Source organism: Siniperca chuatsi, linkage group LG7 (genome assembly GCF_020085105.1).
Source record: "Siniperca chuatsi isolate FFG_IHB_CAS linkage group LG7, ASM2008510v1, whole genome shotgun sequence".
In the NCBI taxonomy this organism is placed as follows: domain Eukaryota; kingdom Metazoa; phylum Chordata; class Actinopteri; order Centrarchiformes; family Sinipercidae; genus Siniperca; species Siniperca chuatsi.
This window is the reverse complement of record NC_058048.1, coordinates 16504250-16518082: the sequence shown is the minus strand read 5'-3', so window position 1 is coordinate 16518082 and position 13833 is coordinate 16504250. Positions and strand designations below refer to the sequence as shown.

At 41.6% G+C, this 13833-nt stretch overlaps 1 protein-coding gene across 1 annotated transcript in view; it reads left to right on the top strand.

Moving 5' to 3' along the window:
* The first annotated feature begins 34 nt into the window (after nt 1–34).
* sept4b (septin 4b) overlaps nt 35–13833 on the top strand; it is a 41706-nt gene continuing 27907 nt past the window's right edge. Inside the window, exons 1-2 of the mRNA XM_044202208.1 lie at nt 35–351; nt 3751–3758. Coding sequence (XP_044058143.1) covers nt 300–351; nt 3751–3758 — 60 coding nt within the window. The 5' untranslated portion in view covers nt 35–299. The remainder of the gene's footprint in view (nt 352–3750; nt 3759–13833) is intronic.

Here is a 13833-nt window from a genome sequence, read left to right as displayed (position 1 = left end):
CACGTGCGATTGTTTTCATTCCGACGCGGCTGCTGCTGCAACGGCTGGTGTCTTGTGACGTCACCGGCCTGGCTGGCTCGTCAGTTTTGAATGGCTGCGAGTGTGTGTGTGTGTGTGTGTGCTGCTACCAAACTCTCTCTCACACACACAGGGGGGACGGGTTTGTCCGGTCAAACACAACACACCGACTGTCATTTCACCGCAGTTGTGTTCAGATTGAGGGAGGAAATTACGGAAATACCGAAGAAGAAGAAGAAGACGGAGGTCGCAGCAGTTGGCGCTAACTGAAACTTTGAGAGATGGAAAATTCGTCTAGCAACAACCGGTTTCGGTCCGCAATGTTCAATCACGGTGAGTATCCTCACGTCTGACACTGCATGTGAGATGTTGTATTACTCCGGTGATGTCTAGGTGTCTCCATAATTACGCCTACACCTTTCCTTTAAATCGTGTTTTTTATTCATTAAGGACATACGGGGCTGTAGCCGTTAAAACACCAACCCGTCCCTGTCCTGATATCGGCCCTGTTTGGCTACAGGTCAAATTTTATCTCGGTTTGTAAGCCGATGATAAGAGTACAGATTTTTTTGTCATATTAGATTTTATAAATTACACTCTCACCGGACAGAGGGTACACTTCGTTCAGCTAAACGAAAATCCCTGAAAAGCCTGGCAGTTATATTAGCAGCAGCACACTGTGAGTCCACAGTTATGCAAGAGTGGTACCAAGTACTCGCCACACTAAACTATTTATGGTCCACGATGATATGGCGTTTGCTGGATTTCACTGATGAACTAACTCGCTGCAGGGAAGACTCGCCCCATCACAATGTTTGCATATTTACTCTACAGCAGTCGTAAAACAAGCGTTACTGGCTCACTGTGTTGTGTCAAGAAGCTTCACTCCCATACTATAGCCTCAACAATACTGGATTTATGAATCAGACACGCCGAGGTGGTCGAAGTACTCAGATCTTGTACTGAAGTAAAAGTAGCAATACCACATTGTAGAAATACTCTGTTTCAAGCAAAAGCCATGCATGCAAGTCATGCAAAATTACTTATTATGTAAAATGGCCCATTTAAGAATAATGTATATTATATAATTGATGCATTAATGTTTACATCACTTTTAATGTTGAAGCTGGTGAAGGTTGGACTAATTTTAACTACTCTAAATAGGCTACTTTATCTGCTGCATAGCTTGTGAACCCCCCTCGGATCGATAAAGTTTTATTAAATATTGTTGATTACATTTTGTATTAATATGACTCTGCAAACTAGCTAGTAACTAAAACTGTCAGATAAATGTAGTGGAGTAAAAAGTATGAGATTTGCCTCTGAAATATAGTGGAGTAGAAGTATAACATAGCAGAAAATGGAAATACTCAAGTAAAGTACAAGTACAGAAACAGACCTATTTTAAATCCATGTGTCATGTGAGTTTATTTCCTATGTTGTTAGTTGTGTTATCTTATACCAGTCTGACTGTCATGTGTGCTACTAATGACTGTTTCAGCTCACTGGAAAATCTTATCTGTATTTCTTTAGTAATATTTCTTTGCAGAATAGTTGACACATATCAGTCAGGGAATTGAAAACCTTGCAAGCAAGACATTACAAAATTACCCTCCATTTTTAGCTGAACTGACCTGCGAGCTGTAGGTGGAACTAGAATCTAGGCCTGCTTTATTAAGAGCCCATAACCCATTTAACAAATAAAGCAACATGCTCCTTTTCTAACATCACCAACCCCTGACATCAGCCCAGACTCACTTAAAAACAAAGTGTAAAAGGCTCCCAGTAGGAAAGTGAGTGGTGTGGATGGGTGGCACAGTCAGCAGTGGCTAACGTTCCTCAGGGAAAGCCTTTTGGAGGGCTGCTACCATCCTGCCTGTGGCTGCACTGACAGCATCGCTAGTGGAGGACCTCACCATGTAGGTCAAGAGATGAACCACAAGAAAAATTAGCATGTTGAGCGAGTAGCCATTAAACTACAGCACAGGAATTTAACATTGATCACATGTTCTGCATCTCTGTAATGAGATTTTTTCAGCTCGAAATTTACAGACATTTTTGGAGAGCTGCGGTCGTGGATGTTTAATTTACCTGTTCATTTGTTTGCTCTGTCAACAGTCCACACAGGTCTTATTTGCATGTCGTCCTGCCACAGTAATTTCACTCAGAGTGCATCTGGAGTGATGCATACTGATGCCAATTCTATGTGCAGCTCATGCATTATATATTGTCCAAATGCAGGCACTACTAAATCACTGCCTGTCAGCTGTAACATTTCTGCTGTTCCTGAAGTGGTTGTAAATGGTGGCAGAGGCTATAATGATATTTCAGAGCCCTCGCCTGTGTCAGTGATGGTCCTGAGTTTAAAGTAGTGAATCAATATTTGTAACGCTGCCAACAACTTTCCCCGGACTGGCAGCTTGGTGTAAAGAAATTTGTTTTCCCTCTTAAGAACTAAAAGAATCAGTAAACAGCAAACATCATGAATAATTTGGACTGGCGTCTACTCTTGACTAATTACCGGAGAGGCCAGCAAGGTGTTCTCTCTGTGTGGAAATTGTAGTTTTCCAAATGCATTGTCCAGTAATAATAATAAAAAAATCAAATTCCTGGTGAGGTGACTGATGCTGTAATCACCCACTGTAAAATGGAGCATGCATACTTGGATACTTTTGCAACATCATCACTCAAGCTTTATCACAGACATATGTGCACACACACACAGAGTAGCGCTGTCGTTGCCCAAAATCTCTACACTTTCTACTCAAAAATGAGCTCATCAACTTTATTTATAGAGCACTTATCAAAACAAAGTACAAAGTGCTTCACAACAAGAGAAATAAAATACCACAATGAATGATGAAATGTAAAGAAATAAAATACATAAAAGCAATAAAATAAACAGCCAATTCAGGTAAAATCAGGATATGCTTTTAAATAAAAATGTGTTTTGAGAAGACACTGACTCAGACAACCTAATTTCTTCGGGCAAGTTGTTCCAGAGCCTTGGGGCCCCGATAGCAAAAGCTCTGCCCCCCTTTTCATCCAATATAATAATTGACACATTTAATTGAAACTTTTTTGTGTTTACAACTTTGCAAAAGTGACATCAGTGCTATAAAAGTATCAGTGTGGAACCTGGTATTGAGCCAAATGCAAACATCTTCACTGCTGAATAGGTCTAGAAATGTGCAGAAGCTGAATTTTTAATGAAAGACTTTTTGGTAGGTTGTCTGATTAGTCAACTGTCGGTCTCGAATAAGTCTGCACCGCCAGTTAGTGTAAAAATAGGTTTCTTGGTTTACTTTTTGCATATTTGTAAGTAATAAAGCCCAGGGAGAAATGTAAAAATGTAACCGATCCGTGATGCAGGACTTGTTTTATGTGACATGTCGAAACAAGTTGTAGGGTCTCCCTTTCTTGAAAAATCTATTATGTCAAGGCAGATCCTGAAACTGGATGATCCAGGTGTCAAACACTGTGATTACCACAAAAAGGTCAGATGCCATCCCAAATGTTACCTCAGCAAGTCAGCATCACTCAGTTGTTTATTGCCAGCATTTTATTCACATAATAAATGTTCAGCTAACTTGTTTTCTGTTGTTTTCCGATAATATATTTTTTATCATGTTGACGATAATGTGTTTCTGTCCTCTCCTATGTGTCTGACCTCCGTTGGCTGTGGATTTTGAAATCATTCATCGTGCTGATCAATCATCCTCCTCTGACCAGACGATGAGGTAAGAAAAACCAGAGTTTTCCTCAATCCTGCTGCTGAAGACGAAGTAGGTCATTGGTGAAGGGAGATTTGGCCTCGATTAGCTCACCAAGAGGAGGATATTGTGGTTTGTTGATGTCAGCCCTTTTTATCCCTGATAGTCACTACTATTCAAGTGGGGTTTTGTGCAGTTTGTGTTCATTTGAAAGGATTTTATGCATTAGTTTCATAAAAATGGAATTGTCATTAGACCTTGACATTTCAGTATTTCAAACCCTGCTGAAACCACTGGACTACTGTTCAGTCTTAATGTGAAATGTGTGATAATTACTCATGTGACAAATATTTCCTATATACAAGGTGTTCAAACTGAGCATGTTTTAATTGACACCAGAAAAGGTGTGTTCTCAGAGCCCAGATTTTCTTGTTCCTTGAGAATCTGCTGTGAGTGTCAGCTTTGTTTGTGTACCTGCTGCTTTCACTCTTTACGTTTTAGTGGTTATACTTGCCTTTTCTCTTAGCTGACAGCTTGACCATCCTTCAGCAGAGGCAGCAGCTCTCCTGAAGCGTATCATAGTTTCAGAGTGATGGTGCTCATCTGTTATTGCTTTCCCAGTAGCCAGCGGCCTGCCACCTCAGTGTCAAAACTGACCCCCCCCCTCCTCTTTACTCCTCTTTTACATGTCACTGTCTACATCCCAAAGCCCCCGCAGCTGTGTTTGGCCTGGGCTGAGTGGGGATGAAAGGGGTCCGTGTTTGTTTTCAAGCCCAAACAGTTCACAGGTGGGTGGAGAGGAGTGGATCCGTATGGGTGTGACAAACCCTGGTTCCTTCCTCAGCAGCATTCCAAGCCTATGTGACAAAGCTGCAGTGTTATGCTGACAGAGGGAACACCTTGTGAGGAAACTTTCAACATCTGTCCAAGACCCAGAGGCTGCTGCTGGCTGCTGGCTGCTGGCTGCTGGCTGCTGGCTGGGTGACGGCATTCACTGGTTACTCTCATGATGGTTTGGCACATCTCTCACTGCTGGGTATGTGATTAAATAAGCAGATGTCCAAGTCTACATGAATTTAGTTTGTGCTCTTCAAACCACTCCCATTGTGTGATTCTCATTAAACACAACGTTTCTCTCCTCTGAAAGCAATCATTCAGCCCAGGTTAACATATCTGAAGTTCCCTCTCTCCCTGCGCCCACACCCCGTGGCTGTAAACCATGCAGGGCTCTGGGGTGTGGTGGAGCAAGAGGGTGGCTGTGGCTTCCTTTTGTTAGCCTAAAAATGCCACATAACCGCACACACACGCACACACACACACACACAGAATGACGTCACTGTTCATAGGCAGTGCCAGCTGTGGACAGAGAAGAAGAGGAGGGGACGGTTATCTCTCTTGAGACGGTTGTCTCTCTGCACACACATTCACCATGGTGCATTCCTCTGTGGCTTTTACTCAACTAGCCGTTAGCTTCCTGTGCCTTCAGTTGCTGCTTGCCACTGCAACCAAAGTGTAGGCAGTCTATACTTGGACTTTATTAGCCCATTAGCTTGCTAGCTGCTGCAGTAGATGCCGGTTTTCCCCTTTCTTCTGTTTCCCCTGTAGCTGTGTCGGTTTTTCTCATTAGCTCTCACTGCTACTGTGTGCACGCTCATTGCATTGATATGCAAACTGGAATGACAGAATCTGGAGTTACCCTCCACCGCACCCGTCCATCCACTGACAGTCGAAGAAACACATACAGTACAAATTACTGTGAACCAAACATTACAAGTAATTAAGCCGAGGGGAATGTCAAATGATTGGTGGGAGACATGTGACATGTACTTACAGTACGTTCACATCAAAACATTATGTTGCATGAGCAGTTCTGATACAGTTGTACTTAATAAGTTCTCTCTCTTCCTTCACATAGATCCAGTCATATTAGTTATCATGTGAATCTTAACCACCACACAGTATCAGATGTTAGCATTATGCTCTTGCCTGTGCAGTAATTCTATCATCCATTACATTATCTGAGTGAATCTACACACCAACAATAGTGCCACTCTACTCTGTGAGCCCTTCAGTGAGAGAGCGTGGCATATCACTCATCAGTGAAACCTGACCCATCATTTAGTATAACTCTCCACAGGGTAAAGTGTGTGGGCTTTATTCTCTGAGCATGTAGTGAGATTCACTGCGTGATGGCACAGTGGTGATGCAGACACTGTGGCTGTAGCAGCGGGGTTTTGGCCTGTGGCTTTGGCTTTGACAGGCAGCCCTCTGGGCTTTTTCAGTTTGATGCGAGGGCAAACAATCGAGTTAGGGAGCAGGCATGCAACACTTCACTGAAAATGAGGCCGCCGTAAGACAACAATAAAGAGATGGTGAAAGATGAGTGCTTAAAGAGGGATTTGTTGTGAACATTTGACACCATCATGTGTTCAGTATTCTTTTGTAAGAGCCAGTTTTTCCACAGAAAGAGAAGCTGTATTTTAAGGCAAATGTACCATTTTGTTTACCTCGTTCACTATATGAGGGTGCAAAATTATTAGAAACACCGTACAGTATAATCAATATAATGCAATCCAATAGGCCCTTCTCACGGAAGACATTTTGTCACAGTGGGAAATACACAGGTGTAAATAATAAAATGAATGATGGCTGAATTCCATTTAGCCATTGTGCATGCTGACTCACTGTCACACTGTCACGGCTCACTGGGACACTTGAATAGAACAGAGCCATCGTTAATGTTATTAGTAACACCTGTGCTTTTCCTGCTGTGTCTGCTATGAAAAAGACCTACACAACAACACCACCAACTACAGCCTTGAAATTATCGTAGAGTTGATGCTAAGTTACACAACAGATACTTAACAGCATTTGGTATTAAGAAACATACGGAATACAGATGTTTCCTCTACACATGTATGTTTTACAATTGTAGAGTCACTACAGAATTTAAACTATCCGTCCCCTCTCCTTGTATGCATTCCCCTACAAACCTCTCTGGAATATCTGCTTGAAGACTGCTGTTGAACATAATAGTCTTTGCCTCATTCGTAAACGGTTAGCTTTAAAATGGATTGCTGAATTGCCCTATTTGGTCCTCTTCTGACATTCTAACTTCCTATGCTCACCGCTTCCTTCCTGTCCCTGCTGGGCCTGCTCACCAGACCCTCAAACTAATTGTCTCTGCAGATGTCCTACGTCAGCCTAGCCTTCCAACCTCAGCACTCTGTAGAAGTTTTGGTCAGAGGGCGACCTTAGACATTCCTCTAAAGCCTCATAGAAGTGGCCTCTGCCAAGCCCCCCACCCGCTATAAATAATCTCAGCCCAGTTCCCATGGCCCCCACCGAGGTCCCAGCACTCGGCTAGCAATGCATGAAATGCTATGGCGACACCAGCGAGAGCGTCACCCTGTTCTACCAACCCAGGGACGATTAGCTTTCTGATAGGAAATGGGGCAGGTGTTGAGGTCATGGCAGCGGTTATCAAAGCAGTCTGACCTCCATGATTAAAGGAAGTAAAGGATTCTTTCTGTATACAGATAATTTGTGTTGTGCTCTAGCTGTTCTTTGTTTGAGAGACTTGAATTGTCCATCTAAGGACTGCATGTCCTCTACAATGCTGACAATCAGTGATGTAGCTGTGGAGCTGACTGCATGGTTTGTTATCACACTGAAATTTACATCTCTAGTGTGGCTGTTTTTCTTTTTCTTTTTTTTGGCATACTCGGATTCCACCTTCACATTGCGCTATTATAGTATTTGCAGCATCCATTCCTAACCTCTAACCCCCGTGGGACAACTCTCAAATTCCTCCAGTTTTTCAATCTGGTTTGAATTTTTTTCAAGCTACTTATCAGTCATGTCTAATCCTTCTGGGATCAGCCTTTTGAATATGTGCTTATAGTTTAGCATATGCGTGTCTAGTTCATGTAATAATTAAGCCATAATTTAGTATTTGGTGACTACAAGGCATACCATAAAGGGAAAATTCACCCCAAAGCACTGTAGCTCAGCTAAAACATTAGCACAAATGTTAGCATTTTGCATTTTTGGATATGTTTTATCGTTTGATGGTTTATTAGTCTTTATCACGCTAAGATGTTGAAGAGGTGACATTATTTCCATTGCAGCTACTGTGGAACTTAATGAAGGAAAAAGCTTTATAAAACATCAGTAGTAAACGCCTGAGTTTTTTTTATCTGTTTACCAACATTTAACAAGCATATAGCAAGTATTCCATAACACAAGACCTAAGGATATACATTTATCCACCAGCAGCAGACCCAGTAGCTCAAGACATGCTGCATGTGTAGTGTAATATGTGCAGATATAGGCATGCTCTGTAAGTGTTGTTGAAAGGCATTTTGGGGAATGTAGGAATTGTCTAAACTCTGAACAACAGTATACCTTGTGGAGTTTTCTCTTACTGCCTCTTCCCATATCTAGTATGTTGCAGTGAAGTTCCATACAGCACAGGCGGCTTACCAACCAGACTGATGTTCGTTAGGATGGACAGTAGCCTGGGCCGAGAGCCAAGATGCCTCGATCTAATCTTTGTGCCTCTGGGAGCAAAGTCAGAGAGTTTACTCTAACTGCAGGCACTTTGAAGACACAGCTACACATCAGGCAGATAACAAATTAAGACAGTCGTTAAAATTGTGGTATCAGCTACATACAAATGGTCGTAGGGAAACCATCTGACTTTTCTGAAATGTGATGCGTGACGTCTGCAGAAAAATAGAAAGTTGTGTTTTCTTACCAAGGGGAGTGATGAAGTGAGTGATGATGATGTGGTCTAGGAATTTATTTTTAAGTGAACATTATGTGCAAGCCTCACATTATGTTTTTCAGTCCCCAAGACCATCATTTATATGTTTTTCAAATGCCAGCTAATATAATTATTCAACATCATATGCAACACGTGTTAACCCATCAGCAGTAGCAGATCACTGACATTAACTTCAACCTTTTAGCTATTTTTGGTACCTAAGATTTAAATATTACATACGTTTGACATGTTCTGATGTGTGCTATGGGTGCTGAACTCTGTGTGTGAACATTCTTGTATGTGTGTGAGTCTGCGTATGTGCTAATGCATAGTGATGACAGTTCTGCGTGTCCAGCACCAGCATGGTCCTCAGCTGCAGCACCCTCCACTCCCCTTCCAGATGCTCCCACCATGCTGCAGGACAGTGAGAGGAAATGCCAGGCAAGCCAAAAGGAAGAGCAGGAGAGATGGTGGAGATGTAGTAAAGGATGGTTAATGTCTTAATCTTGATTCAGTCTGCCAGTGGAAATGAGCACCTTATCTTTACGATCTGACCCAAAACAACTGTGTGGAAATGTGGAAAGTGCGAGCAGTGATGAAAAGCATGAACGTTGATAGGCCGCTGTAAAAACTTGAATGACAACAGATACGAGAGCTCACAGTGATGCAGGCAGGGACAGCTTCTTACCAGATCTCATGTTGCTCAAGAAGCAGCTCCACAAACCCACTGGCATCCAGCATGCACATATATAAAATACAAAACCAGTTTGATAGTCACAACACCAACATGACCAGCAGGCACGCACACACACACACACACACACACACACACGCACGCACACACACACACACACACACACACACACACACACAGACAAAACAGATACTTATACAGATGGTGGTATCAGATTTAAGCACTTGGGTGTAAGTAAAGCATGGAATGTGTTAGCATGCTGTGACATGATGATAGATGGAGGAGAGAGGAGGCTGGGAGTTTAAGACACAGCCACAGCATTTAGAGAATGTTACTGTAAATGCGATTTAGGAAGTGGTTTAGTGAGAGAGAAAGAGGAAATCAATCAGTCAGTTATTTTCGTGGCTGTGGATTTGACTGGTGAATCTGCTGTTCCCTTAACATCACAGACCTCATGGCCAGCATAAGCAGGACCCCAACTGCAGCAGATAGATAGGCACTGCACAAGCAAACACACAGTCAGTGTGAGTTAATATTGTCAGGAAATGTATTGGAGGTAGGCAGAGACCAGGTGCACTTTTATGGACCATCAGTACAGTGTGTGCAATATTTACTACTCTTTGAGTGGTTTTATGCAAATAGTTTCTGGAGTTCCATAAGTCAAAATTGACTACTGTTTTCTGCTCTTCTTCTCTAGAAACAGATTTAGTGTATTTGGTGCTGCAGATGACTCAGCATTGTAGGTGATTTGCCTGTGAATTTGGCATTTTGTATAAATATAAAGTAGCAGATGATACTGAGAATCAGTTGTGATCTGATCTGCTCCTTCCCCATCATGGTGTTACTACATGCGCTAAAATGTCTTTCATCTTTCTTGGCACGTCAGTCTGTTTTCTTTTAAAAGATCTGCACAGCTATGCTTGAAATCTGACAGCTTTCAGCTTTTCTATTGAGACTTTCTTTTCTTTTGAAACTTGTTGGAAAGAAATACAAGCTGTTTTTGACAGTCCCATTTAAACGTTTCTGCTACAGTATACAGTATATTGCCAGTATTGATGAGGATCATCGTATGTTTGGATCATCTCATGGCATGTTTGGGTACTTGTCTGGGTATTGATTGGTTTCATGTTGCTCTGTGACATTACAGCCATGATTATGGTGGTTTGTTTTGAGTCAAGAAACTGTTAGGTAATCTGAATGACTCTTCTGTAGTGCAGTAAATGCTTTGAAATATGAAGTGTTTGGGGAATCAGCAATTGAAAACGGTAGTGTTGCGTGTGTTGGGATTTGGGACGGAAGTGTCTGAAGTGTGCTTCTGTGAGAATTGGGATTATACGAACTGGGTGAACACCACAACATGTGCGTCTCATTGAAGGATCAAAGAGAAGACATGTGGCTCCTGCCTCCCTCGATCCCTAGAGCCTGCTCCCCCTTTTTCCCTTCACCTCTCTCCCCTTTTATGTGCTCCCTTCTTTTAAACTTTTTTTTTCTCCTCTTTGTCTTCTGGAGTACGAAGGAGCTCCCCCGTCTGTCTCAAACAGTCCGTCTCACGTAAAGGATTCACTCCCTCTGGCTTTCAGCTTTTCTCTCTTTAACCTCCACACAAACACACTCACATACCTGTGGCATGTTGACCTCCCTATTATCCAGGAGCTGAAACCACACCAGCATCCCTCTTTATACCCATCGCTCTCCATGTGTCTCCACCCTCACTGCCAAGGAGCACGTTTATGAACCTAAAATAAACAGTAAGAAATAGGTATAAAGTTTTAGAATTTGGTTTATCTATTTGGCAATCTGTCCAAAGAGTAATATTAGTTTGACTTTTTTCTGTCATGAACCTCCAATTATCACTGCTGTATCAATATCAATTAAGGACCTATTAGCATCCTTTATTACTGCTTATCAAAGGCGGGTGCACTGGAAATGTCAGCTAATTAAGGCTGTGTTAAAAACACATAAATCCACTATAAGACAAATATACTGCCTACAAAGATTGATCAAGGTATCAACTGTTTTTCAATTAAATCTTGATCTTTTGCAATAAAATAAAATGTCACAAATACTTTATATTTCCTAATTCAGGGGTGCTCACAAGAAATCTACAATGATATTGCTTGACATTTAACCAAAATTGCTAAAATATAGTGTTCAAAATCCTCTGACTGGCAGGAAACCACATACTCATTTACTGCTGCTCTGTGTGAGGTGGTTTTAATTACAGGTGTCTATCTTATTGTGTGTGTGTGTGTGTGTGTGCATGCTGTGGAAACATATGATCTTCAAAGGTTAAGAGGACACAGAGCATGGATGCCCATTACTGACTGCTTTATGGAGCTGGCCTTAGTATTTAAGCACCATAAGCAGCTAATGACTTCCTTATTTTTACTGTTGGAAAACCTCTTCCAGTCTCTTTTTAGATTCCTGGTCATTGAAAGGAAACAGGAAAAACGTCCGGTAGTTTTAGTAGATTAACAGGTTGCCACAGGAAACTCTTTATGGGGTGATACACACTGGCAGTGCTCATTCAGACCTTTCTCTGAGTATCACTAGAATTTGTTTTTACTATTTTTTTTAAAGGAAACATTTTGACAAAGACACAGGAAATAAGGTTTTTACAGCAGGTGGATCCCAGTTCTTATAGTTTTCCATAAATGTCTGTACAAAAGAATGGGGTCACACTCACCTCTGGGGATATTTTTAAGAATCATTGATGTAAAAACAGAAACTGAAGAGACCTTGAAGGCTGGAGAGCCAAAAACATTTCCTTTGTCTTAAAATAACTATGACGTAAGAATATCTGTGTTGCTGAGGGAGACCGCAGCATTTCCAGCTAAATTAATCAAATCAATTTCCCATAAAATCTAGAGCCCTTCAAGGTCAAAATATCATATATCAGTGGAAGTGAACTGTATTTTCAGCCACAGACAAGCTCCCAAAAACTTACATACTGTTAAATACTGTGCATGTTCACCTGCTGGACTTGACCCAGGTTCGATTTTTTTTCCAGCTGTAAGCAAATCTAATTCATTGTCAATGTCTCACTGTACACTCAGCATTTAAATGACCTCACTGGTCTGTAAATTACTGCAGATTCATATAGAAAGGCTGTGATCTGTCTCATTACGACTGGTTCCTTACTGGAGGGGTAACTTTGAAAACCAATGAATTGTATGATAGAGATGATATTATCATAGTGTACATCAGTGTGTGTATGTGAAAAAGAGTTTGTTCAACCAGAAGATAAGTTGACCTGAAACTGTCTGTTTCCTTGAGATGCCAGGGGAAAGAACAGAAACCACACTCACTTCTTGCTGGCAGAGAAGCTGGGGGAAACTGGGATAGCAGCACACTTGAGCTTCTGATTAGCTATTGAATAGAGAGTGGATAATATTTTAACTACTGGAGGTCCCTTCCTTGCTTTACTGATGCAGTGTCAGCTTCTTGGCTCACCTGCAAAGGGCTAGTAAATTAAGATACTTGGGAAGAATAATTTATACTAACTGGCCAGAATATTATTATATTATTACAGTTTGTTTTACAAGCATTTGCATTTGATTTTGGGACCCAGACTGAATGTTATTCTCATGTTTATCACAGAAGGTGGATGAGTAAGTTAAGTAAGTTGTCCCTGCTATCTTGGTTTCCTTCCATCCACAGTTTGATTTTTAAAAAATGCCCAGAATTTAAAGTTTGAAAGACCCTTCAGGCTCCTATAGTCTCCCACCACAGAGCAGACCACTGGGCAGTAAATAAACGCCCTCAGTGTCCTTGCCCTTCCACTCCACCTGTTAACCACTGCCACAGTAGACTGCCAGCCGCTGTCTCGTGCTGCCTGTTTGTGATATTTATGTTAGTGAGGAATGTGACATATTTTAGGAGCACCCTGAGGGAGGTGGAATGTGTTTAACCTTTGATGATGCGTTGGATCGAATTACAAAACACACACCGAGGACATTTAAAAATTGCTGTTTAAAATATGTGACCTTGTAACCGGTGAATGGGTAGTGTAACTTCTCATTTAAACAGTTAAAATGGGTCTCAGGCATGGCCAAAGTGAAGTAGCACTGGAAGTAGTGTAGTTTTCATGTCATTATGGTTGTAAGAAACTTTGTAGGCGGACAGTAAGATGTAGCTCTGAGACCATGTTTATCTAAAATGACACTTGTGGCCTTTTCCACTCAGCCACTTTGGTTATGACATTGTTTTCACTGGGAAAACTACAGCACGAGTGGGCCGGGAATAAGATGTCTTGACAATGTATGCCAATCCCCCGGTGCTTTAAAGAAAGCAAGCCTCACGCAAACATCAGTAGGAATTCCTGTGTGACACGAAGAAGCTTGAACAGTAAATTTCTGTCACCATAAAACACAGAGAGTCGTAGTTAATAGCATGATGGGAGTTTGGTGGGTCTAAAAGAAGCCTGTCAGAGATGTTGTTAATCTCTTGCTGGATTTAGACGAGTTTTCGATTGATTTACAACTAGCTCTTGTTAGTGTTGGAGCTGCAGTACACTAATATTCTCTCAATACTTTTCTGTTTTTCAGAGTTTGTGAAGACAAAAGCCCAGTTTCCCCACTCTGAATGAGCAGTCTGGTTATGGCATAGCAGTGTCTCTCTCGCATTGCTGCCCAGTTTCC